Source organism: Chlamydotis macqueenii, chromosome 18, assembly GCF_036417535.1.
Source record: "Chlamydotis macqueenii isolate bChlMac1 chromosome 18, bChlMac1.mat, whole genome shotgun sequence".
Classification (NCBI taxonomy): Eukaryota; Metazoa; Chordata; class Aves; order Otidiformes; family Otididae; genus Chlamydotis; species Chlamydotis macqueenii.
The window spans coordinates 11,701,076-11,726,682 of record NC_141573.1 but is presented as its reverse complement, the minus strand read 5'-3'; the positions used below and the strand labels follow the sequence as shown (position 1 = coordinate 11,726,682).

General features: G+C 41.4%; 2 protein-coding genes across 9 annotated transcripts in view; one reads left to right on the top strand and one right to left on the bottom strand.

The window, feature by feature from the left end:
• Window positions 1-672: 672 nt before the first annotated feature.
• On the bottom strand, window positions 673-24,465 carry MFSD11 (major facilitator superfamily domain containing 11). Of its 4 annotated transcripts, XR_015260509.1 has the most exons (17): window positions 24,268-24,418; window positions 23,744-24,014; window positions 21,815-21,974; window positions 21,431-21,601; window positions 19,861-19,916; window positions 18,725-18,832; window positions 18,205-18,284; window positions 18,014-18,110; window positions 16,489-16,547; window positions 14,061-14,202; window positions 12,305-12,345; window positions 11,089-11,154; window positions 8,965-9,090; window positions 8,208-8,382; window positions 7,087-7,222; window positions 4,862-5,760; window positions 673-1,314 (listed from the first exon to the last, which is right to left on the bottom strand). XR_015260509.1 is itself a non-coding variant. In XM_086761997.1 (16 exons), the coding sequence occupies exons 4-16, from the start codon at window positions 21,524-21,526 to the stop codon at window positions 5,593-5,595; spliced, it is 1,350 nt and encodes a 449-aa protein (XP_086618123.1). In that variant the 5' UTR covers window positions 21,527-21,601; window positions 21,815-21,974; window positions 23,744-24,014; window positions 24,268-24,418; the 3' UTR covers window positions 3,532-5,592. The 4 variants fall into 4 exon arrangements, 3 of the variants coding, with proteins under 3 accessions (XP_086618123.1, XP_086618124.1, XP_086618125.1); XM_086761997.1 differs by lacking the exon at window positions 673-1,314 and having other exon boundaries at window positions 3,532-5,760; XM_086761998.1 differs by lacking the exons at window positions 673-1,314; window positions 23,744-24,014 and having other exon boundaries at window positions 3,532-5,760; window positions 24,268-24,465.
• Window positions 24,466-24,534: 69 nt separating this feature from the next.
• The window catches only part of SRSF2 (serine and arginine rich splicing factor 2), a 3,617-nt gene continuing 2,544 nt past the window's right edge, over window positions 24,535-25,607 (top strand). For 4 of the 5 annotated variants that reach the window (XR_015260511.1, XR_015260512.1, XR_015260510.1 and 1 more), the window contains exons 1-2: window positions 24,535-24,675; window positions 24,872-25,280. Coding sequence is in view for 2 of the 5 variants with exons in the window: in XM_086762001.1 (XP_086618127.1) it covers window positions 24,919-25,280 (362 nt within the window). In the remaining 3 variants the exon portion in view is untranslated. The remainder of the gene's footprint in view (window positions 24,676-24,871; window positions 25,281-25,607) is intronic. The other variant, XM_086762002.1, reaches the window with a different exon arrangement.

Sequence of the window (25,607 nt, the reverse complement as noted above, 5' to 3'; positions counted from 1 at the left end):
ATTTGTCTGTACCAACCTCCTTGCACGAGGCATTCGTTACCTTCCCTCGGCACCTTCATCTCTTCAGCAATATCCTGTCACACACAATCCAGCCGAACAATAGCCAGCAAAGCTGCTCCCTGCTGCTCCCTCCCCCTCCTCCAATTGCAATGGGAAGCCAGGATGGAATCACGCTTTTCAGCCACACGGTTTCTGACCAGACACCGGCTCTCCACGTCTACACTTAATTTTAGATAAACAGCAAGCTATAATCCACAGTTCTGACAAATTTTGTAGAATCTATCAGACATACAACACAAGCTAGGAGAAAAACATCTAAAGGATACTGGAAGAGGGAACTCAAAAAAAAAAAAAACCAAAAAAACCCGACATTAGACATCCTTCTCTTGACAAGGGGGTAGGGTTTTGGAAGACGGGCTCTCAAACAGGGCAGGGAAAGCAAATGGGCAGGACTGAAGCGGCCACCCTGATTTCCCTATGCCACAACCAGAATTAAGAGGTTTAAAAGGGCTGTTCAGCACTTAACCCAATATTTTCATTTTCCTAAGCAGGCCCTTACAGGTGTCACAAAGCACTTTTGAGATCCATCAGTTAAGACTCTGTCTCCCTTTTACAAAGCCCCTAGCATGGCAAGCGCAGTTCTGACGCTTAACAAGCACATTAACAAAAGCATTGCCTGTGATTCACTTTTATTTGCGTGGCTGTGACCAGAGAGGAAATACAGTAAAGAGTCAGGTACACTCACTTGAAATCAGCATTTGGATTTGGATAATCACCGTGTGAGCCTCTTCGCAATTATCACCCATTCTAACCCACAGACACCTTTCCTTAAAGTAAAAACAGTTTCAATCATTTAAATTAGACTTCTGCACAGTGTCAAAATGTAAACAAAAGAGGAGAGCTTGGAGGAGGACATGTCAACAGCTGAAATAACTAAAACAGCAGAGAAAGCATGGCACGAATAGGCACCGAGTGGATGCCAGCAGCAGGTAAATGCCCAAATTCAGCTGAACAAAGCACCCCTTTCATGTGCCCGCTGAGAATTATTCTCAGTTCCAGATTTGCTCTCCATTGCACTTTAAGGATGCTTTTTTCCACTTTCTCTCTCCTGCTTCTCTGTGGTACTAACACAACCTCTGAAGTTAAACTTACCAAAGCATCATTCTGAATTTATCCATGAAAACTCAGCCTTGCTTCTGAACCAGTGTGGTCACATCAGCACGGCAAGTACCTTGTTAGGCAGCTAACTTCTCAGCTTCACCTCCATCTTTACATTCTCCCTTTTTTAATATTTCTGCCAGCATGCTAGAAGACCTACCAGGGAACAAGGAAAACGTGGTATTAAGGACTGCTGGCATTCAGTTAGCGTAAGTGGAGCTACAAGACTACCAAGGAAAATAGTGGTGTGGATAAAGTCTTTGAAAATGCATTTTTCTAGAAAAAATAACGGTCATGATTGTAAGAGCCTGTCTTAGCTAACATACTGGCAGAATTCGAGTCAAAGCTGACTATTGTGCCTACTGGCATCACGCTGAACAGAGTGGTTCCTCCTTATACTGACGGCAAACAATTAATCATTGCCCTGGAAAACAATCTCTGAGGTTCTCTTCATACACACCTACTCTTCAGACAGAGGGAAGCTGCTAGGCAACCTCTGTAGCACTGGTTACTGGCACTGAGACAGATTGGTCCCTAGGGAACCACATTCCCCAGATGAAGTAAACTTCTGGACTTCAAAGAAAGTCAAATGGAGCTTTCCCAGTCTGGTTAACTGGTGCATGGTCCTGAATTTATAGCTTTCTACACTTACATTATTTTTCCATAAAATTCTATCAGCAAACTCCACCAGGAAGTTCTCTTTCCAGTACAGCTTAAAATGGTTACAAAAATTGAAAGAACTACACCAGCAGAAGACTTCTTGGTTTTACTAACGGTACCACAGGAGGGTTTCTGCTAAGGTAGAGACCTCGGTAAAGGTGGGGTTTGTTTGGTTTGTTTTGTTTTTTTAAAATGTCCCTTACGAGTTTAGCTGTATCTACAGAAATTTCTAGATTAGAATTATTTATAAAGAACATTTTATAAATTATTCTCTTTCTTAACTCAACTTGCTAACATAGATTGTACCCAATGAAATTTACACAACAAAAGTAGAAGTACATCGCTTAATTATGAGCAAGCTCTGCAGTTGTAGAAACGTTCTCTTCCCACACATTCATATATCAAAATGAAAACCAACTGGCAAGACAAAAATACAGATATGCTTATGCAATATGAATTAAAGACTAATTTGTAGCAGCTGCTTCGGCACTCAAATATCAAGAACATCAGTTTTTATTTCTTCTTTAGCATTTATTTGAAAAACTTGGGGACGTGATATGTCAAGATATTAAACCTTAGTAACAACCTAAAAGGGTAAGGAAAGGGGAAAAAAAAAAAAAAAAAAAGATTTCTTTTCAAAATAGCCAAGGAACTTAATGTGTAATTTCACTTATAAAGATAAAATCCCTAATACAAAACAAACCCACATCACAAACACAGCAAAAGTCTTTTATCAAATCCCACTTAATTTACCAGTAAGCTCCCAATTCAGATTAACATAAAATTGTTGGTAAAACGAATGGGATGCAGTCTCAGAGCTGGTAAATGATGATAAAAAAAATTAAGAGATGGAATCCTAAATGGATGTCAGCATTACTATTTGTAATACCAAAAATTTTGACCAAACTAAGTTGTTACAGCTGGATGGCTTTGTCACCTCCTGACAAATCAAAGAATTGTAAGTGAAAAGCAATCACGTGTCATCCTCAGCTTGAATAACTGAGAACGGCCTCTTGAAAGCAAATGTCAAAAGTGATCCTTTGTTAACAGTAAAAAAAAATTGTCTATCCATGATGCAGTTTTGAGGATTTCATGGTTTCTTGTAGAACTTGTCACAGAAAATAATACCTCACTTTAGTGACCCGATAGTTCTGAACAGCCTTCTAACACTGTCTGATATTGAGTCAGACCAAGTAGAAGAGGGAGGAAAAAAACCCAACACATTGGATTCATGAAAATCCACAAGTCCTAGTTCACTAGTATCCCTGAAAGTCAGTCTCAAAATGCTTCTTGAAACTACAGAAACTTTAATTTAATTTCCAGTAAAACAGTTTATATCATTCTTACGTGGCAGATGAACACAGAAGTGCATCATTAAAAGGGATCAATTCAAAAAGCAACCTCATGAGAGCCATGACCTCGCTACAATTAAATAGCATTGTTTTAAAAGCACTGGTAAGTTACTCAGCACTACAAGTCCTGAGAATCACCTTTTTCCCTGATACACTGTAAGACAAAGTTGTTCCTTGTGAACTTTCAAAAATTTCTTCTCTCATTGATATGTAGGGGAAAACGGGTCCCAGGAAGAGTTCAGAGGCAAAAGTCAGTAATTCCCTATCTTAAAAAAAAAAAAAAACCAAAACCAAACCTCTCCTTATCCCTTTTGGCACTTGGGAGAAAATACAAATGTATTCTATGTACAGACATAAATACAAATGTATTCTATGTACAGACATAAATATAAATGTATTCTGTTCCATGATTCTATTCTATGTGTAGCAACAAGAGAATTCTAATCACTGCCAGCACCCTCTCGTCTCTACCTTCCGTGGTGCTCAGTATGTAAAAACAGTGTGCTTCAAATTACAGGCTAACAGCAGCAGATAAGAGAGGCACCAGAGCGCTGCTAGTCACATTAATTGTATATACCGATTGAACACGGAACGCTGTTCCAGATTGTCTGACAAATTGGAATGACTTCGGTAACCCCTGGCTCAAATGCGTGTTCTGTCTCATTTTCTTTTACATCACTCATTGCATCTCCTGGGAGCACACAAGGCTTTCTCTCCTGGCTGTCCTCACAGATTTCTTCACTTGCCAAATGTTCAGGTGCCCTCTCATCCTCCTATTAACACTTTACTGATCTCACAGTAAAAACCTGCAGTGAATTTAAAAATCCCTTTCTCTGCGCCTGTAAAATAATCCCTCTCTGCTTTTTTACCGTGCGTGCAGAGGGCTGTCTTCACGGGAGCTGTGCGTTACACGCCCTGTGAGAGCAAAAGCGACAGCACATGCCACAGGAGATACCGTACTCCCTCACAAGTTTACCCTTGGGTACACCCACGCAGTTATGACACGCGGGAGCTACTGAAACACAGCGAGGCAACTTTTTTCACTTGTCTTTAAAAATAAGACATTAAAATTCTGACTGTGCATTAAGAAAAAGGTTGGTGAATGGTTCTTTTCTAAAAATAGCTACGTGGAGTGTCTAAAACACCTTCTCAGTGTTCCATACCTGCTCTTGCTTGCATCTTCTTTGCCCACTAGACAGAAATATATCTGCAAGTATTACGGAACTAAGTATACAGATAAAAATCAAGGTAAGTCACATTCACTGCCTGCATTGTATAATCTATAACAGTTTTGGATTAAAACTTAAATTACTACGCTGGGATCCTTGATTATGCATTTAGCAGAATAAGATTACAGTACAGTCTTCCCAAAATATACTGACTGAAACAACTTACGTCAAGCATTTCAGGTATTTTTAGACTATGCAATAAAATAACCACTGCAAGATTATTCTCACAGTTCACGCTCTGAGTCTATTTGTACTTTAAAAAGTTATCTTGGACAATGCTCCCACCACAGATTATGAGGAAAATTTCCCTGAACCCAAAAGAACCATTTGGGAGTCTGGGAGGGAGCCATGCCTTACAGTCCTTCACACAGCATTACCCTGAGGAAGTTTCAGCAGCTATCCCAACACGGTTTAATTCTGAGGTGCTGAACCAAGGGACTGTTTTCAATTATCAATACTCACAGATCTCAGGATCACATCCTTGAGATGGCTAAGGGTAAGTTCTTCAAATTCTTGTAAAATCTTTCATGTCACATTACAACCTGATTCACTTTCTTAAAAAAAAAAATCTGCATCTGCTAAAATTTAAGCACATGAAATTGGTTAACAAATGGTTGTGAAACAAGGAACTGGGTGATACAGAATACAGTGGCAACATTTCCCACAGAAATACTTCTACATATCTAAGTGTTGAAAAAGTCATTGACATAAATGGATTTCTCAGTTGTGCACACACATTCTGCAATATAACGTATCTTATAAAAATACCACTCATTCAATACAAGAGCTCAAGGGTATGCAGAACTAGAATATAAGAAAAATAATTTAGGGAGAAAAGAAGTCAAACTAATTCTGTAGTGCACAGTAGAGTGAAATTAGGCAATTACATTCTGAGAGTTACATCTCAGAACAGACTTGTTCAATACATAGATCTCTACATTTCTTTCCATTCCTAATACCAGATTTTTAAGAATATGCATACCACGCTCAGTTGATTAAAGCAAGAAGAAAAAGCCTTTCAAATTTGGCATTTTTTTCTCCCATGTTTCACATTCAGTTAGACTGATGGTGATTTAGCAGTAGCTTCCTCCATCACAATCTCTGCAGTAACACGATCTTTTCATCTTCCCGCATCACTTCACAATAAACGTGCCCGTGTTTTCCCTTAGGTTGGACCAGGGGTGGCACCTAGATCAAATGCTGCTGTAGTCCAAGCCACGGGCAACCAGAGCTGCTGCTGCTTCCCACTCCACTGCAAAGAAGGTAATTGTTCCAAAGAAGCCCACAATCACCATGATGAGGAGTTGCCACTGCAGAAGGAAGTAGTTGCTGTAGAAATATGCAACCGCAGCACAGATGGACTGAGAGAAAAAACACAATGTAAAAAGATTATGAGCAGATATCCAGGCTGGTATTGCTACACAAGGATTATCAAATTGACATACGCACAGTTTAATATGCAACTCTCAGTAGGATGCTTCTGTAGAAGATATATAATCTTAAAACTTCATTATACCTCAAGATATGTCCTGATGTGATATATAACAGATTTAGTTTTTAGTCGTTATTTAAATAGTGTTCACTGAGAAAACGAACACCAAACTCAAAAGTGTTTGCAACATCGCAAGTGCAGTTATCTGGTATTTGTCTAGAAACAACATAGTCAGGGCTTTAAGATGATAGTCTAGAAAGCTATTTCCAGTTCTACAGCATCACAAACTACTCTAGACCAAAAGAGCTAGAGGCTTTGACAAGCAGTGTTGCTTATGAGCAGTCTTATCCTCTTTAAAGGCAAAATTCTCATTAGAGGTCATATAAAGAACCTTTATATTCCCCGTCTATCCCAAATTCTTACCTATCACCAAGAATGATATAAAATTGGAGCAGTGCATAAGAAAAAAGAATATTTTTTAAGCAAGCAGCTGTCATCTTTTAAACGAGATACACTCTGACCTCTGTTCCCAGCACTGGCTTGCTATTGCTGTGACCATGCATGAGCAGTTTCATTGCTTTGCGCCACGGTTTTCTACCGATTCCTCTGACCTACGCAGATCTTGACCCGGAAAGTTCAGTACCAGACAAGATTAATGCCTGTAACTGAAGTGATCTATCCAAAACACAGCACCTGTATTCACACTCTATGAAGCCTTTTCACTGAGACTCCAGCTAGCATATATGCATTTATTTTGGCATTCTGACGACTTAAGAGCAGTTAATTCTTTTTTTTGTCTGCACACCCACCTGATAACTCCCAGTGACACGGTACAACACCCACGAACTCTTCAACTACTATTTACACAACTTGCTCCCTTTCAAATCGCACCCCTCTGTCAAAGACTTCTTTGAGTAAATCAATTCAGTAAATGATTAAACAAAATCCAAGTCTGGTTAACTATACTAGCCTTTTGACTTTAAACTACAATTCTCAACACTAACTTCCCTCAAAACTCCTAAGTAATAGCAGTTCAATTATATAATCACATCAAGCTATACTAATCAAGCTGCTCCTACCTAAAAACTTTTCTCTTCTGTGAAAGATTAAAAAAAAAAAAAAAAAAACCAAAAACAAACCAGGCTGAAATCCTTGGCAGAAACAACGGAATTTTTCTCAGCTCATTAAAAAACCCAGCCCAGTATTTCAATACCATTCCAACAGTCATACTTCAAAAGGCTGTGGCATGTAATACCTGAACAAACTTAAAGATGGCAAAGGCAGGAGCACTGTCTTCTGAATACAGGAATCCTAAAATACTGAGGAGCTGGGTGTTAAAGCAGCTGTCCCCCAAGCCCAGCAGAAAGCTGCAGAATATGGCCACCTCTTTGCTAAAGGAGAAAGTGAATAAAATTCAAAAGCCATTCATCCAAACAGCTTACACATCTATAAACTAATTTTAGCAGATTTATTTGGAAAGTGAGAATGGAAAAAAGTTATCAAACTTTAAATTTCACTGGAAAAGAACGAGGAACACTTGGCAAAAAGAACAGTTTAATCAGATTTTAATTTCTTGAATGCTAAGACTTCTGTTACTGTTACCTGCAGTCATTCTACACTGAATTAGAACTGCTAGAACTACTCATTTCAGTGCTTGGAGCCACAAAACCCACAAGTCAGTGAGACACACGTGGTGATTTCACAAAAACTGCAGGAATATTAGAGAAATACCAATTCATTTTGCAGAAAAGTACTCCAGTTAAAAAAAGATTAGTCACCAGCACAGGCACAAATACTTATAACTGCAAGTTAGCAGCTATGCCTGCACAAAGTGACAACATTGTACTTTCACACAAATTGCCAAAAACACACCCCAAAAGAAAGCTGCAATGATGAGATTAAAAAGCTCCCAATATTCTTCCCCTAACACTGAATGGTGTAAGAGATAGGCACAGCCTGGCTCCAGTTAGATCAAGAGGACTTTGACAACAAGCACTTGGAGACCTTGGAAACCAGTACAACAGTGCTGGTGCTCCATGCTGTAGTAAGACTGAGCCCAATACTGTTTTTAAACAAACTGAATTCCTGACAGCTAGTACAATAAGTGCTGGTCTCACTACTATACTAGATGTCAGGGACATCAGCTCTCAGATGACAGAATTGCTACCAAACATCCTCATGCTTTTTTATTCTCATGCCATTTAAGTTCCTAAATTGGGTGCACAGTGGCAGAAAATCTACCTTTAACAAAAACAGAATTCCTGAAAGCTTTTTCTACACAGTCACTACACAGAAAAGCAGCTTCAAGGAATTTTCTATTAGAGGAACAAGCTGTTTATATACCTCTTGAGTTATACCAGCCAAAAGTTTACATACCTTGGAATCATATAAGCAACATCATTTGTTCCTTCCATAGGAGCAATAGGGGCGTCATTTGGCATGTTGAAGAAAATTAAATAAAAGGCTATGAAATGGACAACGATGCCTAGCATCACAACAGGGTTCCTGCCAAAGCGATTATTCTTGCTCAGTAACCCAAAGATTCCTCCACCTGTACGAGTAGAAAAGGTGGATAATTAAATCAGAACTGAAGATGCTAGGAACAGAATCAAACTTAAAATACTGCAAAAAGAAAAAATGCTGAAGACTTAGATTCTAAACTTCCCCATATTGGATAACTGAAAGACTGACAGACAGGAAAAGAGTCCCAAGGAGTCTGCCAGACCTGCCAGCCCCGTTTGCCAGATGACATAACCTTTGGGTTGCTAGAGACGCCTAGGGAACGCAGGCAGGAGATTTATCAGACGATTGCTGATGAAGAGACTTAACCTTTTTGCAAATATTTTGCCAGCTGCCACTGTTTCCTCCAGTATTGCAACAGTAGTGAGTGAAAACGGATAGCCTTGTGCTCAGCAGTGTTTCACATCCTAGCCCGCATTCACTTTACAGGGTGTAATGTAGAATGCACAGTGCAACAAGGAACCACACTGACAATTTTACTTCTGGTATTTCATTTTTTGTTTACACAATCATTGCTGGAAGCTTGAGAGACACTATTCAGTTAAATACAAAAAAGACATTTGAGTAACTACTTAACCCCTTTTTGTCTACAAGGTAGTAAATTTAGACTCACCTAAAATTTCTCCAACACCAATAAAAATACCAGAGAGACCAATAAGACTTTTCTCTTCAGTGCCAAACCTATTCACAGCACCAATACATGTTCCATATACTCCAGAAAAGAATGTTAATTCCAAACCTTTGAAAGAAATCAAACAAAACTGATAGATGAACAACCACGAAAATCATTACCAAATTCTTTATGTCTAAAGGCTGCTTTTCCCTAAAGCACCTTTCAAATGCATAGATTTAAACGAGGTATGTGTAACAGCAGCAATTGGGGAATTTTAAACTACATAATTATGATCCTCTCCTATGCCAGTTTACAGAAACTATATTAGGAAAAAACACTATGTCACTAATTAGTGTCACATGCACTTAGGTTCAGTACTGCTTCTGCTGACACAATCTCTTCATATAGCTTATATCTCTGCTTTTCAAGAACTCTGGAACTTCATGTGCAAGGTTTTTCCCCCCTCCAAGTTACGGCATTCTGAGGAAAGCCTCCCTGCACCCCCAAATACCAAAACAGCCAAGATTCCCAAAATGGGCTGCTACTTTTCTATACATAATGAGCTAAAACTGAGAAAGAACAACTGCTATTTTTTAAAACTCTTCTTTCTTTCCACTGCCATTACTGTGAGAAAAAGCAACATAGCTGAGTCCAACCAGCATGGCTATAAGCAACCATCAGTGTAAAAATACCAGTTCCTTAGCAGAAAGTATATTTAAAACAACGCAAAGTGTTATGCCTCAACAAAGAAAAACAGTTCAAAAATAGAACTGTTTCTAACTTACTTCCTCCACCTTTTGCTACTGCAAAAATACAGTACACTATATCCTGGTCTACATGTAGCAGGCTACCCAATATGGTATATGAGCTACACAGCCTCAAAAAAAAAGGTTTGAACTTTGACCAGTCTTAATAATCCAACCATCAATTCTGGAAATAAAAGGTTTTGTTGGCCTTATGGCGTTTTGTACTTCCCTACATAAAGTGGCGATATTGACCAAGAGCCACCAGATGGCAGCAGCTACTTTTTCCAACCTGGACTGATTTTTTTTTCTGCTACCTATAAAACCATACTTCAGATTAATCAGGCAAAACTTGACTGACTCCCTTTCTTTGCTGTCTTGCTTCACACTCCCATTACACTAAACACCTAGACGAATTGAAGTTCGTTAATTTGGGTTAACGCAACACTGGAGTGCAGTAACTGCTGTGCAGTAACTTGTAACTCATGAGTGGCTAGTGCAAGCTGACTTCATAGCTACTATTGCTATTTATCTACCAGAAGCCGACTGCAGACTTCAGCAGATGTTACAGCGCTGTGTGTAGTTTGTTTGCACCCAAGTCTTTCCCCTACAAGAGCTAACAACAATTTTGCATAATGGTGACTCCGAGCTGAGGTTCTGAAAATGCATCTACTCCTCCTAAAACTCAGTTTGATCATGAACAGAACTACATCTGAAGCCACAGTAAGGAGCAAGAACCCCCCTAACAACCTGCTAAAGGATTTTGAACATTTTATAGTATTTTTGTGGAAGAATTACTTTAGTATATGGCAAAAATAAACAACTCATACTTTGGTCTAACAACGGCAGACCAGGTTTAACTAAAGCTGCTAAAAAGAGACAGAGCTCCTGCCACAGCAAATACTAGTGACAAAAATAGAAGGAAATGGCCAAACTTTTTCCCAGTAGAACCAAGACTAAAAAGACAACTGTTAGTAATCTCACGCCTCAATGGAGGGAACACTGAAAGCGTGTTCTACAAAAATAATTTTAATTCAAATGCAGTGCAATTGCATTAAACAATCTACAGCCTATTGACTGTGTCATGTCAAATCACACAAAAACCAGCTATGTAAATTCTGCCTAACCCTCAGTGTCAGTGACCCAGAACTGTACTGAACCGAGCATCACCCCACCTGTCAGTATTTGCAGATTTAGGCGCACTCCTCCTCCCGTACAGAAACACTTTCCAGAACACAAAAATGCTGTAACTCGTTCAAAGTTAATTGAAATATTCAGGTGATGTTTGCAGAGATACGGAATTGCAATCCTGCTCTGGGGTTAAAATTCCAAACAATGCCTTGACACTGTTACGTGCTTACACTCTCTGCTTGCTTCATACCTGTGTAAGCTGTTGTAACACTGAGAAGCAGAATCTCTTTGGTGAAGCTCAGCTTTATAGATTTCTCTGCAAAGACATAATAACAGAAATTAATATAACTGATAACATTATTAAGAGAATCTACACTTTATTTCGTTATTTGCAAAAATGGGTTAAAATTATGCAAACTGTGACTTTATTACAGCAGAGTGCTAAACAAACCAACCCTGACTTCCCTTTGAAAGAAATGCTGTTATCTGAAATCCTTTCTTGTAGAAAACGTAATAGGAGAAATACTAAAGAGGGGATACACAGTTTTCAATTAGCAGACAATTCTCTGCTCATTGTATTCTTGTACTCTCAGTTCATGGTGATTGTCTCCTAAAATGATAAATAAATTCTCAGTGAAGATCTCCCCATTCTCAAAACAAACTTAACACTCACAAGCAGACCACATCAAACTTCAATGGAAACTGCAGACGCTCCAGTTTAAAATTGCTGTTTTAAACTGGTATCATTTGGTGACAAAAATAAAATGACGTGTAGCTTCTTTATCTTACAACATGAGTGAATTTCGTTTATTTATTTAAACTCTAATGCACTAGCTTTCCCAAGTGGCACCCTGTTCTTTCTGAGCTCATCTATACAAGCAAGCTGTTGTAAAGTAGCTTGGATGTGAAACTACATTAAGGAAGCACTCCTCCAAATTTCTCCTGGACTGTACTAGGACGTAATTGAAGTGAAGTCTACTTCACTTTCTTTGCTTGCAGTCAAGCCCTGTTTGTACGGCATTGTCTCCTGAAAGGAGCACTTCTGAACACAGCCTGTCAGCTCACACCAATCACATATCAACAGTAATTTGCCCACATCTTAGTTCAGTGATTCCCAAGCTTTTTCAATTGCAAGCCCTATTTTGGCTAGGCTCTAAATTGCAAAATGCTCACATGAACAACTGAATTCCTCTCAGGCTCAAAACTCATCAGGCCTGTGTCCCTGTGCAAACTGTAATCTCTGGTTCGAAAACCATTGCCATCTGGCAGTCATTTTTCCAAGCGGACCATCCCTGAACGTCTACATTTCAAGTGGAATAACTGAAATGCATTCTTAAAATCTTATTTGTTCAAAAATTTTTGTTCTAAGTGATTTGTACATGATCACATTATCAGCAGAATCACGGAGAGCTGGAAAGGATACGCCGGTATTTTTTGAAGCGGCTCTTACGTGAAATAGTACTTACTGAAGGCAGCCACTGCTCTCGTCATTTTGTTTTCTGCAGACCTACATAAATAAATGACTTAGTCAAAATAAGAAAACATAGAATCATAGAACAGTTTGGGTGGGAAGGGACCATTAAAGCCCCTCCAGTCGAACCCCCCTGCCAGGAGCAGGGACATCTCCAACCAGATCAGGTTGCTCAGAGCCCCGGCCAACCTGGCCTGGAATGTTTCCAGGGATGGGGCATCCACCACCTCTCTGGGCAACCTGGGCCAGTGCCCCACCACCCTCAGTGTAAAACATTTCTTCCTAATGTCCAGTCTCAATCTACCTCCCTCTATTTTAAAAACATCACCCCTCGTCCTGTCACACCAGGCCCTGCCGAAAAGTCTCTCCCCATCTTTCCTGCAGCCCCCTTTAGGCACTGGGAGGCCGCTATCAGGTCTCCCCGGAGCCTCCTCTTCTCCAGGCTGAACAACCCCAGCTCTCTCAGCCTGGCCTCACAGCAGAGCTGCTCCAGCCCTCTCAGCATCTGCGTGGCCTCCTCTGGACCCTCTCCAACAGCTCCACGTCCTCCTGATGTTGGGGGCTCCAGAGCTGGACAAAGTGCTGCAGGTGGGGTCTCACCAGAGCAGAGGAGAGGGGGAGAATCCCCTCCCTCGACTGCTGCCACACTGCTGGGGATGCAGCCCAGGATGCAGTTGGCCTTCTGGGCCCCAAGGGCGCATTGCCTGCTCATGTTGAGCTTCTCGTCCACCAGCACTCCCAAGTCCTTCTCCTCAGGGCTGCTCTCCATCCATTCCCCGCCCAGCCTGGATTTGTGCCTGGGATTGCCACGACCCAGGGGCAGGACCTTGCCCTTGGCCTGGTTGAGCTCCATGAGGTTGGCACGGGCCCACCTCTCCAGCCTGTCCAGGTCCCTCTGGATGGCATCCCTCCCCTCCAGCGTGTCGATGGCACGTAACCATACTGTATCGCTATGTTGGAAGGCAGCTTAATTTTTCAGATTTTCAGTACATTTTCTAGGCCAGCACTATATACTGGAATATACTAATATATTATTAAAAGTTTCTGAGAATCTAAACTACTAACCACAAAATTTATTTGCTTTCTGCACTAGTGAATGCCGTTCAAAAATTAACCTGCTTAACAGAAATCTTTCTTCTGAGCACTTTTAGCTTTGAACATTTTTTCCACTGTCATACTTACTGATGTTTTTCTAACATTTTCACTTTCTTTAAATAAAGCAAAAATATTTAAACTAATGCCTCAGGCAAAACTGTACTGAATCTATCTGTGTATCTATGCATTTCTAATGTATTTATCAGAGTGGCATATATATATATTTAGAGAAGACATCAAAAACATGTTTCAGTATGTAAAAGATAACCTATAAAAAGGGAGTAATTTCTGCTTATTCCAGCCTTTAAACTGGGCTGATGAGGACAAGACAGACTATGAAAGGCAGATACCTGTTTCATAATAATCAGTGGAGAAAAAGAGGTGAAAGGTATCTTTCCAAAGGCACTTACTTATTAATAGAAAAACTTAATGTGCAGTACTGCACTCCACTCTTGAAATGTCTTCTATGTCATATAAAGAACATTAATTCCCACCTCTTAAAGTACAGACACTTTTCTATTAAACCCATAAATTCTACAGGGTGTTCATAATATTCATGTTTCCAGTGTCGGGAGGAAAGAGAACGCGACATTCCATTTAGGAGCAGGAGCACAAACAAGTATGTGTGACAACATGTTATGGCCATAAGTACTTACGAGCTGTCCCCTAGGATTTCATTAGCAGAATCTTCCTCCCCTGGAGCTTTTGTGTCCTCTTGTTTCCTAATCAGAAAGAACAAAACCGTGCCCACAAGACTGATAACAGTCAGAGCAATGAAGACCGTTCTGCGATCACTCTCTGCGGAAAAACAAAGAAATGTCACAGCTAGATGCGCAAAAGCAATTCAAACCAATTCAGCTACCTTCAAAGAACCAACACAGACATACTACATAACCCTGTTTAAAATGTACACTAACCTACCTTCCACATGGAGCAAAAGGTACCCAGCTGCTGGCAAATTCCTGCCTCAGTTTTATGATGCTAATAAAATACCAGCACATTAAAGAGTGTCACACACATTTTCTGAGAGTGACACGCAAAGGCTGTGACCAGTTAGCAAAGAAGTGCATAAATTCTCAGCAGGAGAAAGTAGGTCTTTCAAGACTTAGATAATTCAGAGTGGACAGAGCGAAGTACTCCAGAACCCTTCAGATTTCTCAAAAAAATCTCTTTACCATCATCAAAAATATTAGCACTGTAACGTCATGAACTAGTAGCCTTGTAAACCACAAAGGCCTTAAAGCCACTGACACAGCACACAAGGTGCAGCTGGAGGGCGGCAATCGCTTCCCCGTACGCCACTCCGCTGCACAAACCAACTTGTTTGGCACAGGGAAGTCATTCCCATTTACAAACATTAAGCAGGAAAAAAAAAAGCAAGAAGCAGCTGATAGTTGTGATTGAACTAGTGTGTGACTCTGAAGATACTGCCTATGTTTGTATTTACTTCCTCTTTACCTTAAAGGTAAACACAAAATTTTCCATCTCAATTAAAAATAATGTGTGTGGTTTACAGATCAAAAAGAGAGCACGTGCTTCACCTTGAAATGCCTGTAGTATTTTCATTTTGGTAGTAAAAGAAAGGAGGAATTGATTCTTAAACAGTCAGATCTCCTGATACTAACATTTTTTAATAAAGAGAAGTCTCAAGGTATTTAAAGATGGGGAAAATGTGACAGCAGAACTCCCTCATAGTTAATTGCTCTATTCTGTGGTTAGAAACAGCAAAGAAATTCAGAATGCACAGAATTTCAGGCCCACCAGATACAAAGTGTCTCCAACACTTTCCATAACATTTAAGCCTTTTTGTTAAAGAAAGGGGAATGTGGGAGCTGACTTAAAAATTCACCTGTTCTGCGCTACCAAGCCCATGTCCGCGGAGAACCCAAAAAGACGGATCTAACAGAGACATGAAGCAGACTATTCACCTCAACAGAGCAGTACTTCTGAAGCCTGATAATTATTGCTTAAAAGTCAACATCTTGTTCCTGATTGACTACAGTACAAGTACCCTCCTCTTTTAAATGCTAAAAGAATTGACCATTCTAGCAGATATTTTACTTTAACACTACAATAAAGAAAACTCTCCCAGTCATTATAGAACAGGACAATCGACCCTATTTAATTACAAAATGATGGTTTTCCAGCGATACCTGGGTTTTATAATTAAAATCTTACATTTTGGTCTGTTTTTACCATTGCTATTTTATTAGCTGATACCCTCACACACCTTGCTTACTTAAATAGAAATATCTGTGTTAAAACCAACAAGTCTCAACCACTGTCCAGCTTCCTAAGAATATTACTAAACGTACTGTTCTCTCTCCTGCTCTTTACCAGCCTAGCATCATGTTAAACAAAAAAAACCTATAGTATTAATCACAATCCCATTAGGAAGTTAGTCTTCATAAACTATGCCAAGCAAGGAAGAGAGAGTTCCTTTACACACTCTTCCAGCAATGTTGCCAGTTTAAGCAGCAGCAGCAGCCCGCTCACAGTCCAGCTGCGCATCTCAGCCTCTCTTGCTCCTGCTTTGTGCCAGCGCAACGATTAGTGCAGCCATGAAGTGAACCGGGATGGTTTTCCTTTCTTTTCCTTTCTTTTCCTTTCTTTCCTAGGTTAATCAGTCTCCAATGTGATTTAGAAGAACGGTCTACACCAGGAATTTACTTTGGAACAGGATAATGTGTGTATTAAGTACACAGTAATTCCAGAATACTTTTTCCCAAAATATGTGTATTTTGGCTTAAGCGTGTCTGCACAGGGAAAATCCCAGAGTGGCTATTGTGGAAAATCTTACTCTAAACTAGCATTCTGAAGAATTTGATAGACAATATCCTAAAAGAAGGTACTTAATGTGCACTGCATGCAGGAAAACAACATACATAATGCAAGGGTCATGAGTACTATGGAAAACTGAATCAAAAACACACTCCAAAAAATAGAGTCTAGCAAATAATACACTGGAAAAAACATTCTGCTATTGTGCAAGTTTCTTGCCACTTTCCAGGTCGTTATTTCACCTGTTTATTCATGCTACCATACTTTAAAGGATGGCCTCTGATATAAACAAGCAATACCCACCTGATATGTGAGTTTTTCCTTGCCAAGCGAAGTATATATAGAGGTTTCCAAAAAACAAGCTGTAAACAAAAAGGACAACAAAGGTGAACAGCACTTTTTGTAGTAAGATTAAGGTTGTAGCATCATGGTAATATTATTCTATGCAAAAAATAGTACTGTGCAGTTGTGAAAGAAATAAAGACATTAGTCACTCCCCACACAACTGCTTACTCCATAGAAAAGTTCAAACACAGTGGAAGATTCTTCCCCATAATGTCAGCAATCAAGACACAAGGTGGTAGCAAAAAATGAGGAAATCTACATCTAAGTTGCCTCTCTAATTTTGGAAGGCTATAGGTTAGAAAGCTGACATATTTATGGAGATGATTTTATAATACTTCCCTAGAAGAGTCTTGTGTCTTAAGTATTGCCCCAGCAACACTAAATTGTTAACAGCTCAAGGGAAAGTCTGTGTTCGCACCTACAGTTTCCCGAAATACAGTAATTCTGAATGATTCAAAACAGCGTTAGAGCCACGACTTTACTCACTGTAAAAGACACTATTAGTTAGGTTTGTGGAAATTGCCATTCTGATAACATACTGATATGTTAATTCTGGAACCTTAAGGAACACCAGAAGTATGCCACTGGTTCAGACTGATGTTCTACCAATCCAGTATTGTTTCCCAACACAATTGGATTATACCCATCGCTATAATCTTCCTCAGACACTTTTTCACCAAAGGAAACAGTCCTAGACTTTTTAGTCTCTCTTTAGTCTCTTAGACTCTTTAGTCTCTCTTCAAGTTGCAACTTCTTGTTGCATATTTTTGTTATTTTTCCCTACATCCTAATTACATTACAGTCTCCCAAGACGCATAAACTATATCTGCACAAAAAACTCAATGGCAGCAACACACTGTCGCTACCTTGTTCTCACAGCCTTTCTTCCTTTCTTGACTCCAAGCCTGTTGTTGATGCAGCACATGAAGCTTAATATCAGAAAACTATCAACAACAAGATGTTTTTTCTGACTTCTGACTGCTAGATCAGTCTGTGGACTGGGGCCTATATCACCAGGACCCACAGCCAGGCACAGGCATAGCTGGAGACAAACACTCCTCCAGCGCAGCTCCAGAGGAACTCAAGGCCCAGGGCTGAGTTTAAACAGGACTCCTGAGCCCACGGGGCTGGGAGAGCCCATGGGAGAGCTGGAGGTCCCAGGTGAGGTTGTTCAGGACCATCAGGGCTTATTAGTGCACTCAGAATCCTGACACACGTTAGCACAGCCCTCCACAATCAACAAGATTTCTGTTACATATGTCAAATGCTCCCCTAACAGAAATGTATCTTTTTAGCATACGAAACTTTCGTTCATTGTTCTATAATGCACAATAGCAATAGAAATGTTGCGTCCAGCCTTCCCTCCCACTTCACTGACTGCAAGGTACCAGTGAAGTATTTTTGATGCAGTCTCTCACTTATCAAAAAATGTAAAAAGTAGAACGCATAAGCAACCAAAGAAACACTCAAAAACAAAGCTTACCTGGACTGTAAGAGTGCCCAAAACACCCCACTGTTCCTTCCAATGGTGTTTTCATCAGAATTTACAGTCAAGCAATTTCCCTGTGCCGTCCAGAGTACTGAAATATACAGAACATGTTGCTCGGGAAATATATTTTAGAGGTATATTCAAATATACTAAAGAATAATAAGCAGGGTAAGAACAATGCTTACCAGCAGCTGCAATGCCAATAAAAACAGAAGCAGCGTAGAAAGTCCATGTAGCAGGCTGGATAAAAACTGCAATGTACAGACTAGAATAGAACAGAACAGTTTATTGAATATAGACTTAAAATGGACAATGCTCTTTAACAACCAGATACCTCACCTAGCTCCTTCTGATCAGCTACTCTCTCCTAAGTGAAACTGGAAAATAGTTTAGGTCGTATGTGAAGAAAGATAATTTTTTTTACCCTACTAAGCATCTAGAATATATATTTTTTTTAATATAGTCACAAATCTGAGACCACAACCTGAACTCCATAGCCAGCAAAGTCTGGAAACGCTGCGGAAAAACTACACTCTGTTTCCAGTAGGCAGAAGTACTCTGCAGTTACACCTCTACAGACAGTATCTCACCAGGTGCCTTCCTTAGGCCGTACAATTTAATGTACGGCATGGTAGCCTTAGGTGTGAAAAAAATGAAAGAAAAGATTTCAAAGGAAGCAGACAAAAATTCAAAATGAATACTTACCTATAAAATACGCCACTAACAACCATGGAGAGCTGAGGTCCTACTATCGCAACCACTGAGGGTGATATAAGATTTGACGCAGAGAATACTCCATAAATAATGGACATGCTACATAAATAAACAAAAAAGGCAATTAAGTACTTAAAAGAAAACAAAGGGTATAAGTGAACCGATTTAGGAAGGTTCAGTCAATCCCAAAATATCAAGTTCAGCACATACATAACTTAAGTAACCGTAAAACTTTCACAGTCAAACTTCTCCTTCCTTTCTTCTGTTCCCTTCACCCATTGCACCCTGTATGGGAGGACAGGAGTGTACAGCGTTTCCTGGATTGTTGAACAGACTCCCAAACTATTGCAGGCAAGCACGTCCGGCAATTTACAACACACATTTGTCAAACTGTGCCTTAACAATAGTTACTGTATTTTGTGCCCAGCACTACGAGAGAATGTTTCAGAGCCTCATTCATGTATCAGTGAGGTTTTCGTTTGCTGACAAATAAATCACAGAAATTTTATAGATGTAATTTGTGCCAGTTGTATTTTGAGTTTAAATGAAGACAGTAAACCCTTCAAAGCAGCACCCAGGTTTTCCTACATGACAGATTAATTTGGCGTACAAGAGGTCCCTGACTGTGCTTGGTGAGTTTAGCTATGCCAGTGCAATAAACAAACAGAATGGCTTTTTATGGCTTTGCTTCTTGTCTTTCTGACTGCTCCTTTCACACTTATGTTGCAGTATTTCCTGGAAGTTGATCCACATCACCTATCCTACACAAACACACAGAGGTGTACAAGGGCAAACAACCAAGGCCATGGTTAGAGGTTCTATTTATTTTAAAACTTCCACATTGTTCATCTCGTACGATAAAATGCTGAGAATATGATGATGATCGTATGGTGTTTTTTCTCCCTACAAAGAAAACATGCAAAACAGATATGTAGTTCAACTAGAAATAATTCAGAGTATAACTAGAGAAAATGTGAGAAGCCTGTTTTAAACTGCTTTGAGTATGCTATTAAAGTGTGGAGTCAGCAGAACAGTACAATCTCCTGCCAGTATATCTCTACCAGGTGGAATTATAACTCGCTTCACCCTGCTAGGAGCAAAGTAGTAAGAAGATCTGTGTAAATTACCTTGTGTAGCCACTGCCATGAAAATCTGTGCTGTTTAAATTTGTGATAACAGTTTGCTGTGAGGAGAAAATCATACATGGCAATACATTAGAACAGATTTTGTAGCTTGAGAACACTTGCATCTGTTTGAAGTCAGTATCAAATGTTAGAATTAATCATCGCTCCACAAAGTACTTAAAATAATTTAAAGTGTTAATTACAACTCATAAGACCTCCACAATGAAGGTGAAGGAGATATTTGGCAGGATTTAGGATTATATCATTATTTCATTGGAGACCTTAAAATATTTCACAAAACACCCCTCTCTGGCAGATATGTATGACTATCTTCATTTAAAGTGGGAAAAAGAAGGAGAGGTTTCCAAATACTCTTAATTTGACCCAACTATGAGCTGCTGGTAAGAGTTTCCATTCTTTTCGGCTTCCTGTTATTTTCCTGTTCCTTTTTATTCCCTTGAATCAGCTTTAGTGATCATGAGACCATGTAATTAGCTGGACTGGCGGGCAGATCTGATTGAAAGTCAGCTGTAATAACTTTAATGACAATAAATTACACGATGGCATGATCAGTGTGACCAATTCAGTGAGGTGCTGTGAATTCGTTGCAGAACTAAGATCACTGGGCTGTACCTACGTTCTCGCGTACAGTATCACGTTGCACTATGACTTTTACAAAAACTATCCTAAGTAGTTGTTTCTATGACTATTTGCCCTTCCGTATGTCTGAACCCAGAAAGGATTCTTCTTGCATGCAAGAAAAGAGAAGCTGTAAGACCCGTAGGCTCAAGAGGTATGTTGAAATCTAACTGTCCTTCAGGCACGTAACTAATATTCAAAGCAACGTCAACAACGCGGTAAGTTAGGGGATCTGGGCTACATATGTCAGCAGCAGGATTCTAAAAATTTAAGTAGTAAGAGGGCAATCTGCTTTTAATAGTAAATTTGGATTACGTTACGCCAAGTTTCGCTTCTGCGTGCAAAGAGATACACGATACCAAAGCAGTAAATTACTTATTCAGATGGAAGGTGACTTGGCAGCTCTAGCAATTGTGAAAGTCTGACTACTTGTCAGATGTTATCCTCGTACTCCCCCTCAATGTCAAGTTTGTTAGAACAGAAAAATATGCTAGATTCGGAAAAACGCTCTAGGAAAAACTAGCAGCATGGTTAATAATAACAACTTAGGCAAATATTTTGAAAGAGACTAATATAGGATAATCAGAAACATGGAAGGTCCAACGAAATTCAATTGTTAAATATCAGAAGTGTCAAAACAGACTCTATTTTGAAGTTCAATCATTTGATAAGTCTCATTAATTTTTTACTTTCTAAGCAATCAGGCATGGTTACGTATGTAGCTATGCTACCTCAGAGAAATAAACTGCTTAATTTTCCAGTTAACCAACTTAATCTAGTTAACACTAACCCCAAAGAAAGGAGACAAAATGTCAAGGTGTCTTGCATATTAAAAAATCCCAAGTAAAGCAGCTCTTACATTAGAGTACCTGAAAGACAAGAAAGGATGAATACCTGTGATAGAAATGTGGCACGTTTTGAAATTCACACCTACCGCAATATTCCCGCATGTCTGGAAAGCCGTGAATATAAACATAAATGAGACTCCCAAAATAATTATGTTGAAAAGTTTTTTTGATTCAGGAGACATTTTGTGTTTTCTTGACAAGTCCTCAGCTTCAGTCTGGAAAAGTTCTATTTCCTTTTAAAAGTTTCCTCTTAACCTCTGTTAAAAACAAACAAGCAAAAAGAATAAAACAAAAAAAAAGAAAGCTTCAAAAATGACGAGCGCTTAGGGCTACTTATTAGCTTAACCATCAACTAATCAAGAAATCTGGTAACTTTCTTAAATAATGTACTGCAAAATCAGTAACTTGTGGGAGGAAAAAAAAAAAAAAAAAAGTCCAGTACGAAGGGTAAAGACCAAGATTCTCTCTACCTTTTCCCATGAAGTTAACAGGGCAGACTGCAGGATGTTACTTCCTCATGACATCTCTTTCCCCCCAACGAAGCAGTTTTCCAGCCGCTGAGCTAGTTAATCAGCCCAGTTTCTTGCCATTGTTCTAAATCAGAATTCTGGTCCAAAGCCTTTAAATCACCTGACAAAGGCAAGATGAGACATTCGTACACACGAGTCATTTCCACGCATTGGACAGGAAATAAGGGACATTTTGCAACCGAGACCAGCTGACCCAGCCTAGACAGCCCTTGTGCACCATGGGAAATGCAGTTTTAGGAAAGTACACTTTTTCTGCTTGACAGGGTGGAAAAAAACTCCTAATCCTTAAAATAAAAGGATTTGTAGTAGTTTTTAAGGATTATCATCTCCATACACTAAATAATACCCAGCAAGATTAAAACACTCTTAGCATGGTGTCTAAGAAGGCTATTTAGCTGAATTCAAACACAAAGTCATTTCAAAGGGAAAATGATTCCCACCTGGGAGAAACTACATCACTCCATGCCACCAACACGCATGCTCTGCAGAGTGCTTCTGCCTTTCACTGCCTCACTGACCCAGGAAAGTTTTAATAATCTTTCACTGTGTTATCTCAAGGAATAACATTCTTTTTTAGTAATTACATAACTTACCATTTTATTTCACAGAATTTCTAAATAATAAATGTAAGATCAATTGATCTTTAATTTTTGAAGATCTTCACTAAAGCACCAGCAAAATTGAAAGAGGATCACACATCTTGTATCGATGGAACGGCGGCTTTTTACTGTTACTATCCTGTGTCTATCCTGTCGGGCCTCCAAGCATTCAGCTAAATCAGCTCCATTTAACCGATGGCCAAAGAGGAAGGGAAGGAAATATAGAACTGGTTGAAGTAAATACAGAACTGATCGAAGTAAATAATCAAATTTTACTTCTGCTATCTACAATAAAGGACTTAAATAAAATCCATATTCCAACTATTGTTAAACCTTTTCACTCTTTTTTTAACTCCTGAGGTGTATTTTCTAAAAATGCAGATTGATTTATTTATTTTCCACTTGTGGAAGAAAGTCAGTATGATTATTCAGAGGCTGCTTTACAAAGATCCATCTAGAATATCAAGGTGGGTATTTTTAACACAACTTCTCTTCCTTTTCTATACTATGAATGTACAGTAACAGATTTTTAAGATCCTCTAGGCACTGTGTCCCACTCACATCTTCCCTTGTGCCAGCACAAGCACTCATCTAGCTGCACAGCAAACTAGGCTGGTGTGCTGGACCGATTCTTTTGGCAGCAGCTTGATTGATTTGAAGTGACTGTGAAACTACTGAACAAGGGACACAGAAAACCCCCTCTGTCATTTTAGGGAAAGAATTGTAAAGATAAAATTCAAATGTCTTAGAGAAAGGGCTTCAGCAGATGACTCAGGAAAGTTTTAATCAAAATCCTCTGGGAAAAGATGATGAACAATATAGCATGAAGCAATACAAAATGTGTAGTACTCATTTATTTGACTTCTTAAGTCTTTTGTAGCAGGAAACAAAGTGTCACTATTCATGTCATTGCTTATTATTATACTTCCTCAGTGTAAAAAGGTGTTAAATATAACTACAGCAGCAAATTAAATTCTAATATTGAACTTGCTTTCTTATCTCAATGCCATTATTGCTTTAAACAAATCGGTAGAGAACTGCCTCTTCTTTTTTGAACATACTATTATGAAACTGATGGGTGAAACACTTATCATTGTTCTAAAGATGAGAAGTAGGTTTTATGGTTTATGCTTGCAGTTCAGGCATTTTATTCAGTGCCTCAAGTGACATCGCACCTTTTGGGGTGAAGGAGCAGCTTTCACTGAATTCCCCTGACAAAACTCTGGGAATCTGCTCGTCATCCTTACACAAGGGCTCTGCTAATCCTTACCCTTGCTGCGATTGCACCACGCACGCTGCCAAAGCAGGAAGGTGCGGACAGGAGGATTTCTGACGCTTCCCAGCTCGGCCCACAGCTCCCTCACAGACACTGTTGCAGCCGGAGATGGCTTCGCCCCAGGCTCCGCCACCGCCCCACAGCGCGCATCCATCGCGGCGGGCCCGGAGCCGCAGGGACCCAGGCGGCTTCACCAGGCGCCGCTCCCGCCATGGAGCCCGCAGAGCGCCCGCGCGGCCTGGCAGGGCCCCTCGCACGCAGCCGGCTGCAGCAAGGGAAAAGAGCTCTCACAGCAGCCACCCCGGGAAAAGCGCCCTCAGCGCAGCCCAAGCAGGGACCCGCGCTCTGCCTCCCCATCCGCCATTTTAAACCGCCACCTCCCCGCCCCCCGACAGGCGCTCCCCTTCGTTAACTTTTTTTTTCTTTTTTTTTTTTTTTCCCCCCTCCTCGCGGCGGGAGTTTCCCGCTCCTCCTCCCCCGAGCAAAGCCAGGCCTCGCCTTATTTCCGTTTATTTTACCGTTTTCGGCACACATTGTTCAAAATTTCCCCGCCTCCGCCGAGTCCTTCCGGGTCACGGCGGAGCCGCCTTAACGGACACTTGCGGCGGCAGACCAGTTATTAATTTAGAAGACGCTTTTCCGTGCTCCCTCCAAGGCCGCCGCCGGGATCCGCGGCCGGTAAGGAGAAAGACGAAAGACAAGGCCGCGCTCGGGGGAGGCGGCGGCCGCCGGGCGGGAGGCGAGTGAGGGGCAGCGCGCGCCGGGCAGCCGTTTCGCTTCCGGGTCGCCGTCGGCCATTTTGTGGCGTTAAGTAGGCGCGCGCGGGCGGCGCCCCGCTCATTTCCTCGCAGCGGCGGGCGGGGGTGGCGGCTGCCGCGCTTCGTCTCCGCTCCGGCCTTGGGCCGCCTCCCCGCCGGACCCCAGAGGTGCGTGCCTGCCTGCTCCTCCCTCCCCGCTGAGGACCCCGCCGCCTTCCCCTATGCCCTGTAGCTCCCCGCCTTTCTGGACTCTGCTGGGCCGCCGCTCCGGCGCTCCCCCTCCGGTGTGAGGCGCTTCCCCCCTCGGGGCCGCGCCGCCTCCTGACTCGCCCCCCCCCCCCCCCCCCCTTCCCCGTTCTCTCAGGTTTCTTCTCCTCAGCCGCCGCCGCCCCTCGGGGGCTGTTGCCCGCCATGAGCTACGGGCGTCCTCCGCCGGATGTGGAGGGCATGACATCCCTCAAGGTGGACAACCTGACCTACCGTACGTCCCCGGACACGCTGCGGAGGGTCTTCGAGAAGTACGGCCGCGTGGGCGACGTCTACATCCCCCGGGACCGCTACACGAAAGAGAGCCGCGGTTTCGCCTTCGTCCGTTTCCACGACAAACGCGATGCCGAGGACGCGATGGACGCCATGGACGGGGCCGTGCTGGATGGCCGGGAGCTCCGCGTGCAGATGGCCCGCTACGGCCGGCCCCCCGACTCGCACCACAGCCGCCGTGGGCCGCCGCCGCGCCGCTACGGGAGCAGCGGCTACGGCCGCCGCAGCCGCAGGTGAGCGCCGGGAAGGGCGCAGAGGGGCAGCGGAGTTTCAGTAATAAGGCGAGGAGACGGGGCTTAGCCATGCCCCTGTGCAGCGGGGGCCGCAGGGTCTTGTTTCCTTTTCCGAGCGAGTTTGGCGACGGGGTTGGGAGAGAGGGTAGGGGGTTTGTGGCAGAGGCACGTGGAGTTCCCTCAGAGCGGAAGAGTTTCGCCCTGTAGTAGTTCTAGCCCCCGGCCACTCACACTGAACAATGGCGCCCTCTTAACGCTCATTTTCTTGCCCACGTGTGTCCCGTTCCGCCCTCCCTGTCCCGCAGTAGTCGCTGAAGTCTGCTGCGC

What these genes read in the sequence shown, in the direction of transcription:
- MFSD11 (XM_086761998.1), bottom strand. Translation starts at nt 21,526, where the DNA reads ATGTCTCCTGAATCAAAAAAACTTTTCAACATAATTATTTTGGGAGTC. An exon ending in CATGGCAGTGGCTACACAAG is followed by an intron (nt 18,833 to 19,860) that starts GTAATTTACACA and finishes TTATTTATGTAG; the next exon opens with CATGTCCATTATTTATGGAG. An exon ending in AGGAAAAACTCACATATCAG is followed by an intron (nt 14,203 to 16,488) that starts GTGGGTATTGCT and finishes GTTTTTCCGCAG; the next exon opens with AGAGTGATCGCAGAACGGTC.